General features: G+C 43.2%; 2 protein-coding genes across 4 annotated transcripts in view; one reads left to right on the top strand and one right to left on the bottom strand.

Annotated features, from left to right (window-relative positions):
- The first annotated feature begins 110 nt into the window (after positions 1-110).
- Positions 111-6,495, top strand: CENPL (centromere protein L). Of its 3 annotated transcripts, none has more exons than XM_007668899.3 (7): positions 111-157; positions 273-338; positions 1,984-2,276; positions 2,902-3,057; positions 3,407-3,658; positions 4,304-4,846; positions 6,030-6,495. In XM_007668899.3, exons 4-7 carry the CDS (start codon positions 2,905-2,907, stop codon positions 6,099-6,101), a joined length of 1,020 nt encoding a protein of 339 aa, XP_007667089.1. In that variant the 5' UTR covers positions 111-157; positions 273-338; positions 1,984-2,276; positions 2,902-2,904; the 3' UTR covers positions 6,102-6,495. The 3 variants fall into 3 exon arrangements, with proteins under 3 accessions (XP_007667089.1, XP_028937204.1, XP_028937203.1); XM_029081371.2 differs by having other exon boundaries at positions 273-389; XM_029081370.2 differs by lacking the exon at positions 111-157 and having other exon boundaries at positions 197-389.
- A 1,345-nt stretch (positions 6,496-7,840) lies between these two features.
- The window catches only part of KLHL20 (kelch like family member 20), a 29,276-nt gene continuing 25,118 nt past the window's right edge, over positions 7,841-11,998 (bottom strand). Inside the window, exons 10-12 of the mRNA XM_029080567.2 lie at positions 11,548-11,756; positions 10,148-10,254; positions 7,841-9,549 (exon numbers count right to left, since the gene is read on the bottom strand). Coding sequence (XP_028936400.1) covers positions 9,465-9,549; positions 10,148-10,254; positions 11,548-11,756 — 401 coding nt within the window. The 3' untranslated portion in view covers positions 7,841-9,464. The remainder of the gene's footprint in view (positions 9,550-10,147; positions 10,255-11,547; positions 11,757-11,998) is intronic.

Raw genomic sequence — 11,998 nt, 5'->3', positions numbered from 1 at the left:
GGCGAAAGGCGTCCTCATTGGCGGCCGGTCCCCGCGAGCGACCAATGAGAACCGCCGTAGCGCCGGCCCGCCCCCTCTGAAGCCTCCGCCCACCCCCTTCCGCCCGTGCTGGGGGCGCGCGCCTCCGCTTCCGGCCGCGCTGCCGGACGGGAAAGAGGTTTGAACGGTGCCGGGGCGGGGCGGGGCTGGGGGGTCGCGGGGGTCGCCTCGGCCTCCGCACTTTTCTTTTTCCTGGTAATTTTCTCCTTTTGCCTTTGGCCTCTCCCTCGCAGAGGGGGATCCCCCAGGGGGAAGAGACCCCGGCCCGTCCTCGAGGAGGGTGGAGGCGACGGCTGGGGGTGAGTGCTCCGTTGGACTTTGCAGGCGCTCAGTACAGCGCTCTGCGCACAGTAAGCGCTCAACGAATACGATTGAATGAAGGAGTGTGTGTGTATGGGGGGGGGGGGCGGGTGAGGAGGCGGAGAGGGGCCCTGCCTAATGTTGGTATTTGTTAAGCGCTTACTATGTGCCAAGCACTGTTCTAAGCGCTGGGGAGGATACAAGGTGATCAGGTTGTCCCCTGTGGGGCTCACAGTCTTCATCCCCATTTTCCAGATGAGGTAACTGAGGCACCGAGAATAATAATAATAATGATGATGGCATCTGTTAAGCGCTTACTATGTGCAAGGCACTGTTCTAGGCGCTGGGGAGGATACAAGGTGATCAGGTTGTCCCCTGTGGGGCTCACAGTCTTCATCCCCATTTTCCAGATGAGAGAGCTGAGGCTCAGAGAAGTGAAGTGACTTGCCCAAAGTCACACAGCCGCTAAGTGGCAGAGTCTGGGATTTGAACCCACGACCTCGGACTCCCCAGCCCGGGCTCTTTCCACTGAGCCACGCTGCTTCCTGCCCTGGGAGGGGGCTGGCAGGGGGGTGTCTACACTGTAAACTCATTTTGAGCCGGGAACACATCCGATTACCCTGTCGTACTCTCCCAAACGCTCAGTACAGTGTTTTGTACGTACTGAGTGCACAATAAACACCATTGATGATGATTCATTTATTCAGTTGTATGTATTGAGCATTTACTATGTGCAGAGCGCTGTACTAAGCACTTGGAATGTATAATTCAGCAAGAGATAGAGACAATCCCTGACCAACGAGGGGCTCCCAGTCTAAAATATTATCTCTCTCATTCGTTGGCGTTTAAAAATTTTGTTTTTACTTGGTGTGGCTATCCAGTCAATCGGTGGTTATTTATTGAGTTTTTACTCTGTGCACAGCACTGTACTAAGCGGTTGGGAGAGTACAATACGTTTAGACTGTGTGCCCGTCATTGGGCAGGGACTGTCTCTATCTGTTGCCGAATTGTACATTCCAAGCGCTTAGAACGGTGCTCATCACATAGTAAGCACTCAATAAATACTATTGAAGGCGGACGCCGAAACGTTCCCTACCTGTAAAGAGTTTACAGGTCTAGAGGACTAATCTAACCAGCTGCAAAGCTTCACTCTTCCTGTTAGCTGGATTCATTTAGGTGTATTTTAGTTACCTCAAATTTATGACACCAATCTCTCTAAATACAATTCTAAAGGCTACAAGATTAAGGTTGAAATTAAGGTTTTAGTGTAACTGACACTTCCTTTTCTTTTGAATGATGTTTTTATTGATTTAATAACAACACGGTGCTAAATGCTGGGGTGTAGTTACAAGATAATCAGATTGTACACATCCCTTCCTGTATAAGAGATAATGGAAAGAACCCAGGCCTGGTAGTCAGAGGGCCTGGGTCCTAATCCTGGCTCTGCCATTTGCCTGCTGTGTTACTTTTCCATTCTGTGCCCCAATTTCAAAAGGGTACTGAATACTGCGCCCCCTCCTATTTAGACTATGAATCCCATATGAGACAAGGACTGTGTCGGATCTGATTATCTTGGTTCTACCCCAAAACTTGGCACATAAGAAGCCCTTCACAAATCCCACAACTATTATTTCTGTCTTACAGATGAGGAAACTGAAGCACAGAGCGATTAAGCAATTCACCCAGGGTCACACAGGCCAGTGTCAGAGCTGGCATTTGGGCCTAGGTACTCGGTCTCCCTGTGTTCTTTCTACAGGGCCATACTAGTGGCCAGCCAAGACACCGTCAAGACAAATGTTCATCAATTTTCTTTTTCTGAGGGGAGCGGATGATGCCAAGTTTATAGGAAATGGATAGTGCTGCATCTTTTCTAACCTGTGACAAGCTACCACTTTTTAATATATTTTTTTCAACTGTGCAGTAATTGCTATTTTCAGGTAATGGAAAACCCAGTTCACTATATACCTTTGGTTTGGGCAGTGTTTGCCCATTGACTGTGGAGGAAATTACCTTTGTGTGGCATGCTGTTGGAATTCAAATATTTACAGAGATAATGTAGTATGTTTGCTATTGTGTGAGGTTTTTATACCATAGATTTGGGGAGGGCGTCAGGGTAGAATTTTTTTTAATGACATATGTCCCACATGGGCTCCCAGTATTAATTCCCATTTTATAGTCAGTCGTGTTAGAGCACTTACTCGGTGCAGAGCATTCATTCATCCAATTGTATTTATTGAGCACTTACTGTGTGCAGAGCACTTTACTAAGTGCTTGGAAAGTACAATTCGGCACTATACTAAGAGCTTGGGATAGATGAGGTAAGAGGCACAAAGAAGTGATTTACCCATTGTCACACAGCAGACAAGTGGTGGAGCTGGGATTAGAACCCAGGTCTTTCTGCCACCCAGGCCCTGCTCTATTCACTAGACCACGCTGCCTCTCATTTGGAAAATTTAGTGACAATTCCCTTAGGTTAGATCAGGTTTTCACTTAGGTTATGTGAAATATGTTTGTGTTAGATTGCCCCTTTAATAAGCGTTCGTGCTCTCTCTCTCTCTCTAGACTATGGATACTTCTGACATACGGGAAGCTGCTTCCTTAGGAGGAGAAACTCTGAGGCTTAAAAATTACAATAGACAACTGGCATCATTGAGGAAGCAGACCCCATTTGGTCAAACACCAAGTCGAAGGAGAATTTCCCTAAATTCACCATTGCAGGTAAATTACAGCTTTCTGGAAGAACCATAATTGAAGAAAAGATTTACCCAAAGTGGATTTCAGATTACTCGTTATAAGGACCCCTAGGCAAGCCCAGTTAAGTTTAAGCATTATTACACAGTAGTATTGAACTGCTGACCTTAATCTTAAACCTTAATGGTAGCTTGAAAATGAGGGTGGTAATCCCAACCACATCAAGGAACAAGTTGATCTTTTTCCACTCTGCTGTTTGATTCACTGAGCAGATATGTGCTGCAACTTGAGTTCCCTCTTAGAATTTTGAAATACCACTCAAATGCTTTCTTCTGGTTTAAAAAACTTGGTCCTTTGGTCTCTGACTTGGTTCTAGGAAAATGCCGACCCTCAAAAGATTGCCTTCCTTCTTCACAAACAGTGGACTTTATACAGCCTGACTCCAATGTATAGGTTCTCGCATGATAATTTCAAAGAGTATTCTAGGCTTCTGAATGCTTTCATTGCTGCCGAAAAGCAGAAGGGCGTCGCTGTAGAAGTGGGTAAAGAACTCAACTTCAGAGTGACCTTCTCCGCTCTCCTTGGCATGAAAGGAACCCAGCGGGACCCTGGAGCATTTCTTGTACAGGTAAGGTGTACATCCGGCATCACCGACTGACCGTGGTGTGCATAGTTTTGGATGCTTTGGACCGTACTTATTTAGCCTTGAATTTCTTTGTGGTTACCATTCTATTTTCTCATTGGTTTTTTCATCTTCTTGATTAATAGTTAATGAAGCTCCCAGTCAAGAGTTGTCAAACTTAGTCCCCGACTCTAAATAAGAGAGGTTAAACTTACAATTACTGGCGTTTTACATGTATTCCAGAGTTGTAGAAAATATCTAGTAATTCAAGATTCCATTTATAGATGCTTTAGGTCTCTCCTTTCCATGATAGAAGATAGACAGAGGCCTTCATTGCTAAATAAGAGACTTTTTATGGCTATAATAATATATTTAAGCACTTACTATGCAACAAGCACTGGACTAAGTGCCGGCAAAGTTAGAAGGTAATCAAGTCTTGACACACTCCCTGTTCTGGGAGTGGAAGAAGACTTTAATATATAAAGAATATTAAAGATTTTGAAAACACTATTCCTTAGCTTTTGCTGCTGCTGAAACCTCTTCAAAAATTTAAATAATATTAAAAAACCCTCGCTAGAGCATGTCTGGAGAACTGGTAGCTTGCTCGTAGATGCCCTTTTGGAACTGAATGTTCTGATTTCTTTTCCCTAGATTCTGTCAAAATTCCAGACGTCATCTAAACCTGCAGAAGACAGAGTGGTTTGGACAGGCTGGTTCTGCTGTACATCTGGAGACAGCCTTTTGGAGAGCATTACAGAGGATTTTACATGTCTACCCCTGTTCCTTGCAAATGGAGCCGAATCCAACACTGCCATTGTTGGAACCTGGTTTCAGAGAACCTTTGACTGCAACTTCAGTCGCTTAAAAATCAGCGCCCTCAACCTTTCCTGGATGGCAGCCCTGTGGAGTGCAAGCAGTTTAGACCACCACATGGTTCCTCTGGAATTTTTGTGGTCTGTGCCCTGCAGTCCTCATAGCCTGGACATTTCATACTCAATACACCCTGATGATGCCCAAGCTCTGTGGAACCACGTCCACAAAACCCTGGAGGAGATCACACAGGAAGAAGTTGACTTATTTATAGACTGCCTCTGTTCACACTTCCACAGACATTTCAAAATCCACTTGACAGCCACGAGACTTGTCCGTGTTTCAACTGCCATAGCTTCCGCACATACCGATGGAAAAATAAAGGTTAGTTTGATTAATGAATTCTGCCTCTCGATCAGAAGTACAAGTAATCGTTTTTAGGGGGTGTCCACTGTTCTAAGCACTTGGGGAAAATACAACAGCAAGTAGCGACATGTTCTCTGCCAATAAGGGGTAGAAGAGATGGGAGAGATGGACATACTTGAAAAGACAAATCAGAATGGCAGTCTACAAAAACTACTTTTGAAGAAAAAGAGCAATCCAAATGATTTTATTGTGTGTGTATGACTTAAGGATCTGGCAAATTTAGTTTGATTTAGGTGTGTGGCTAAATAAGGGAACACTAAAATTGGATTTTCAACATATGGCTTACATAAACTTACCCACAGTTTCACTCGATTCATTTTTTAATATTTGGAAGCTGTAAGACTACATGGCAAAATGGAAAGTTTAGATGTTTATATCACTTTGATCATTAGGAGTTAGGAGACATGATTTGTTTTCCTTTTACCCTCTCTAATGGTAATTCAAGATAGGCAAGCTAACTCTACCATGCTATTTATCTTACCTGAATTTTTTTGATTTGGTAGTGTCAATTTTATTGGCATTCATAAACATTGAGAACCCTCATTTCTCTATTCTCTGTTCCTCTCCCTTTGCTAAGTGATTACTATCTTTTCTTGAGGGTAAAATACTTTCAATCCTCTCACATCTACTCAAAGCAAAAGCACTTCATTCAGTGGCCTAACAAAGATATAGATAACGGGAATAATGCAGCTGCCTGCTAGTGTTGAACATAGTAAGTCTGACTGTAATACTTTTTTCTGCAAGCCTTGGGCCCCAGTTCATACATGCGGTAGCTATGCTTCTGACCCTCTTCACAAATTCCAGAAGATGTTTTTACGCAGTCAAATTTCACATTCAATTTTCCCAAGTGAACAACCTAAAAGCTGAAAATACAAAATTTTCCAAGAAATAACAAAATACATTCCCACCTCTATAATCCACCCACCACATACTATAAGGAAGCACCCAGCAAGTAAAGAATTCAGCATTTGGTTCTGCTGGCATTGGATAGGTGTCAACCTGAAAGAATTAATGTCATTAAAAGTAATATGGAAGACCTAGTTTAGAATAGGACTGATTTAGTTTGGTATCATGCTAATACAAATGGAAATATGACTCTTCAACCTTTCATTCTAACTTCAAATGTATTTTTCTCTTACAGATTTTGAATAGTAAATACCTGACTGGAGTGTTGGCCCTGCTAACAGAACTGGCAATTGCTGAAATCCAGTGACATTTCATATGGGATAAACATTATACAATATTATGTATAAGATTTCCTTCACTATTCTCTGTTGACATTTCAGGTGAAATAAGACCAGAGCCCCAGTGAGTTGGGGCTCTGATGTATGAGCATAAGAGAACATTTTTATTATGGTCTCTTTTTTGACCTGCCTAGCTTGTTACACTGCCTAAAGATTTTAATGTATCCCTATGCACTTGAGCTCTTGCAGTGAGTTTGTCGCTTGGAATAGAAGAAACCTAATTTCCCAGCAGTATATTAACTAAACATTCAAACTTTAGCCACTATTCAGTCTTTAGTTTGTAAAGCCTTTGTCTTGTCATATTTAGATAAATTCTAGTGGTTGATGAATGTAATAGTTTATATTAAAGCACCCAAAACATCAGGTTAGAGGTGTCGACTAATGCTTTAAAACTAATAGAGGAAAGAAAAGGGGGCTTGCTCTAGGGCAAGAGAAGGTTATCTAGCCTGATGCAGGGACTCTTGATCACCTTGCTTGGCAAGGTAGAAGGCTTGTGAAACATGTTTCCAGTGATGAGAAATGGAGAGAGGATTACCTCCTCTTTATCTGAAAAATGTCAACTTCACTTTATAGGAAGATATGGCTTTTTGCTAGGCGTAATGGGATTACATATTTCTGTGGAAAATATAATTGCTCTTACAGCCTATTTCAGAAGGGGCAAGTCTGGGGTAAGAGGCATAAGTTATGTCTACACCAGAAATGCGCATGCTTCCTAATTATTTTGGTATAAACTTCCCCATTAGCTCTGATTTCATTCGAAGCGAGCTGGACGCCTACTGCCCAACTCATCTCCAGGACTTAAACTTTGTAGGGGTGTGTGTGTAGGAGGTAAACTTCATGAAGACTTTGCTATCACTACCCCACGGCCTTTCTTCCATCCTTACCACAACCCCTCCCCGTCTCCACTTCATAGGTCAGGGTGACTTCAGTGAAAAGTTCAGGTGGGCCAGTGGCCTCAAGCCCTGAGAGGGTCACAAGCACCTTCCCGTTCATTCAAGTGGTGTGGATTAAGTATTATTAAGGCAGTACACGTCACAGATCTATCTACCTCATCTCCAAAAGTTCCACCTCCTATGATCAAGGCCAAAGATGCTGAAGTGTGACCAAATATTTTGCCTAATTCCCTTTTGCTTGGATAAAGAAAAAAGGCTATTCAGGAGAGGCACTGTCCAGACAGAAAGCTTTTTTCAGGGGCTATTGACTTCCCTCAGTATGGTATTTACTAGGTGCCAGGCAATCAGGGCTGGGACAGATACAAGGCAATCAGGTTGTCTCAAGTAGGGCTCAAACTCAGTCTTAATCCCCATTTTACAGATGAGGTAACTGAGGCACGAAGAAGTGAAGTGACTTGCCCAAAGTCACACAGCTGACAAGTGGCAGAGCTGGGATGACCCATGACCTCTGACTCCCAAGCCCGTGCTCTTTCCACTGAGCTACGCTGCTTTTAACCCTAGCTCAACTACTTTCCTCTGTGACCCTGGACAAATCACTTACCTTCTCTGGGCCTCAGTTTTCTCAACTGCAAAATGGAGATTCAACAGCTGTTCTCCATCCTACTTAATTGGGAGCCCATGTGGGATAAGGACTGTATCCTGCTTGATTAATTTGTACTACTCGAGCACTTAGAACTGTGCTTGCCACAGTATGCGCTTATCAAATACCATTTAAAAAAAGTGTCCTGCTTCCTGGACAACAAACAAGCCCCAAATAGCATTAAAGGATTTTATTAGGGTAAACACATTTTTACAAGTTAGTCATGCTAGAAAAAAGCATAAATGGTATATGTAAACGATAGTTTACAGAATACTTTTTTTTCTTGTAAAGGTGCAAATGATTTTCAAATGTAAACACAAGAATTGCCAACCCTTTTTGTTTGGGGTGGGGGGGTAAAAGGTTTTTTTCCCTTAAAAAAAAGTCTTAAAGACTTTGCTACCAAGCACATTAAAATATTGGTTTGTGACTAAAATGTATAAGAAAATGGATATTTTTCCTTTTCAACACCTATGTTTTAACTCTTCCCTAGAAAGTGCATTTTGAGAGATGAGTTCCAAAAATGATCCTTTAGACTATGAGAATAAGTGTGGAGCTTGACAAGGCAGCCAGGCTGATGCTACAGCATAATGCTTGGAGTGGTTTGACACTCATTACACCGGAGCTGGTTACATGAATCTCGGCATCTCTCTCCTTGCAGGCCCCTTAGAGACAAAAGCATCTTTAAGCATCAAGGGTTAAGAATTCCACAACCGAGACCTCTCCTTTATTTGTTTCTCCTTTTCTGGATTTCTGAGTAGAAACAGTTCTGGAGTTACAGAAGTCCCTGTCTGCGTTCCCCGAATAGGAGACTTCCATGCTGGCTATGGAAGCACTAAGAGCTCCACTCTCATTCTAGCAGAAAAACAGTAATAAAAATATCAGCAGTCCATGTCCCCGTGAAGGAAACGGAAACTGCCTGTGCAACAGCTGTGACATTTGAAATTCAGTCCAGAGTTCTGGGATAAAACATTATTCCTATCTGACATATTTAAAAAGCAAGATGGTTTCTTTTAGACTGTCAAGTCCATTTCCTATAGATCCTTAAAAACAAACGTCAGCTTATGAATGTTTGGCTAGATAATCACTTTTACCACTCTCCTCTGAGTTGTGAATTCATCCAAAGTAACCCAACCTGCAGCACACAGAAATAATTCGGGTTACAGCTCTGCTCCACATTAACTCGTTGCAACTTGATTCCTTACAAAAGACAAAAAGAGGGCTTTTTGTGTGTAAGTACAGAGGAAAATACATGATAGCAAATTAAAAAATAAATATTTTTCTGCACAGTCAAAAAAGCTGGGCAGAGGTGGCATCCTGCGAGTTGAGTTCTTTATTGGGTTTTTTTTAAAGCTCTCTGCAAATAAGGAGAGAGCATTGTTTTCAGTATCGTTTTCCACTTTCACCTACCTCCCAGCCACTGTCTCCACCATGGGGGTGAACACTTCATTACAACTTGGTACAGGTTCCAAGTTCCTTGTTGCCAACCTCCTGATACATCTTCTGGTTCTGGAATCTTGCGTATGCTGGCGTAGCACGAGGTTTTCTTTGCTCAGAATGCAAACAGGCATTTAAAAAATTCAAAGGTAAGCAAAGCTTCAATGTGGCAGGAAGTTTGGTAGAATCAGACCAACTTGGTCTTCCACTAGATGCTCTCTTGAAGTCACTGGATTTATATCTCCACGTCACGAGGCACCGGCAGAGGGTAAAGAGTGAACTAATGTTTTTACTTGAGCTGCTCCCCAGCCCCAAAGTCAACATGTCTCTCCGGTATATATCTAAGTATATACATGATTGCGTGATTACCATATATGGGACTCACAATGTGTCATTTTGATCACGCCTACGCCACCCCCCAGCCGGCGATAATTCATTCCGCCATATAACCTGTAAAGAAAATTCAGAGTCAGATTTTCAGAACTGTCCGGCCCCTTCTAACATAGAGGTTTCTCCTAAAACCCGAATGTGTACTGTGCATCCATAAGAGCTATCCACTAGACATAAGTGGATTTCTCTGGTATGGGGTCCCCTAGGATGAGATCAAATTCAGAAATCCTGGAGCAGAGTGTGGTTTGAGGTCTAAATGTACATTTCCCAATTGTCTAGATTAGCTTTAACTTGATGGATGGCCTGACCGAATGGCTATTGGTTTAGGTTGGCTGAGTAATTTTATCCTCCACCTGTAATTTCAAGTAGCCACCCTTGAGAACGCTGGGTTTCAATCTGAGCTCAGGATGAGTTCTGATTGGAATAGAATCAGACCACACACAACTGCTTCTAAGCACCACTTGGTCTTTCGCCAGTGGGCATATTACATCGGAACCTCACACCCATGACTTCCTAGGTTCCCGGAAGACATCGGCTCCAAGTCTCCCAGGGATATTCTTAGTCAATATAGGCTGGATGGAACTGAGCCCCCTACCCACCAAGAGCCTTTGGAACCGTTTGGTGATTAGTGGCACAGCTTTTATAAACTAAAAATTACCTCCATGTGTTAGCATCGGGGTCAAAAACTTCAATTGTTTTCAAATAAGTAGTGCCATCAAAACCTCCTACTGCCATGAGCTGTCCATTCACCACTGCCAGGCCAACCTGAAAGACAGACCCATGGGCTGGGTGAAAAACAAAGCATTTGTTTCCTCAGAGAACTCTTCATAGAAGGGCTTTCTTTGATGACCTTTTATTTCTAGTTTATTTAAATGTCTCCTTCCTCAAGAAGCCCAATTTCAAGAAGAATATAAACACAGGAGATAAAGGGATTGTCAAAAAGGTTCTATTAAAAAATGTAAAATCTTGTTCAGAGAAAATTGCAATAGATCCAGAAGTCATACATATGTCTAAAGGCCTCTTCTCCCCCAGCCCCCCACCAATTCCTGACACTTAAATTCAGCAGGCAGTTGTTCATTGAATATATTATATATATACATATATATATGATATTGTTACAGTGAACTCTCCCAAGCTCTTAGTGCAGTGCTCTGCACACAGTAAGTGCTCAATAAATATGATTGATTGATTGATTGAGTATGGTTTATTGGCTAATAAGGACCACTGTTTCAAGCACTTGTAGTAATAATATTTATTAAGGGCTTACTTGGTGCCAAGCGCTGTACTAAGGACTAAGGTAGGTACACGATAATCAGATGGGACATGGAGTGTCCTATATGGGGCTCCCCGTCTAGGTAGGAACATCTCTGTGACTCAGTTACCTCATCGGTGAAACTGGAGATTCAGTACTTGTTCTACCTCCCCAAGAGATTGTGCAATCCCAGGTAGGGCAGGGATTGTGTCCGATCTGCATAGATCATAACCCTTCTCGGTATGCTATATTGAGAAGCAGCGTGGCCTAATGGATAGAGCAAGAGCCTGGGAGTCGGAAGGAGCTTGGCTTTAATCCCAGCTATGCCACTTGTCTGCTCTGTGGCCTTGGGCCAGTCACTTAACTGCTCTGTCTCAGTTAACCATCAAATAAGGATTAAGACTGTGAGCCCTATGTGGGACATGGACTGTGTCCCACCTGATTAGCTTGTATCTACCCCAGCACTTGGTACGGTGGCTGACATATAGTAAGTACCTGACAAATACCATATAAAAAGAAAACAAAAAACCCTAGAGCTTAGTACAGTGCTTGAAATATAGTAAGTGCTTCAGAAATACCCCTATTATTATTAGCAAGTTGCAGTCGGCATAAAAGTGTCCCCTCTGCACTTACAGACCTGCGACAACATAACCTAAGCAGCAGGAACTTCACACCGCAGCCTGGCCTCTCACTTTCAAAGCACTTCTCTAGGAGGAGAAACCAGACAAATTTCTCTTTTCTGAGACAACCTCTCTCCTTTCTGCTTAACTGTCTGCTGAGAGGTAGAGAAAAGAGGCGGCACTCACTCCACTGCGGCGGGATGTCATGGCCACTACTGGAGACCACTGGTTGGTTCTGGGGTTGTATCTCTCAGCACTGCTCAGCTCCGTCGTGTCATCTCTGCCTCCCACTGCGTAGATCATGTCCTGGTACACAGCACACCCGAGGTGCTTCCGCCGCGTCCCCATAGGGGCTATTGTGTGCCAGCGGTTCTCTTGGGGATTGTAGCGTTCCACTGGGGAGAAAAAGACAAAAAAAAGAAGGGGGCTGAGTTGTTTTTGAAGATGTCCTCTCACCTCGGCGGAGCTAGGGTCTCCGAATCTTGTGAGGCTGAGTCATAGGGTCGGCTTTCCTGTAGCCCAGGACTTGGGAAAAGTCGAGGTTAATTACTTAATGACTGACTAGGCCATGCTTTTTGCTCTATATTTCTTTCTGTGGGTGCAACCAAAACGCTGGTTTTGAAGCTTGGGGCAAAAA

Source organism: Ornithorhynchus anatinus, chromosome 16, assembly GCF_004115215.2.
Source record: "Ornithorhynchus anatinus isolate Pmale09 chromosome 16, mOrnAna1.pri.v4, whole genome shotgun sequence".
In the NCBI taxonomy this organism is placed as follows: Eukaryota; Metazoa; Chordata; class Mammalia; order Monotremata; family Ornithorhynchidae; genus Ornithorhynchus; species Ornithorhynchus anatinus.
The sequence above is the reverse complement of the archived record's forward strand: the minus strand, read 5'-3'. Positions and strand labels throughout refer to the sequence as shown.

Excerpts from the sequence above, each read along its gene's own strand:
- CENPL (XM_007668899.3), top strand. The coding sequence starts at position 2,905 with ATGGATACTTCTGACATACGGGAAGCTGCTTCCTTAGGAGGAGAAACT. Across the intron at positions 3,659-4,303 it reads CTGGAGCATTTCTTGTACAG|ATTCTGTCAAAATTCCAGAC; the intron begins GTAAGGTGTACA and ends TCTTTTCCCTAG. Across the intron at positions 4,847-6,029 it reads ATACCGATGGAAAAATAAAG|ATTTTGAATAGTAAATACCT; the intron begins GTTAGTTTGATT and ends TTTCTCTTACAG.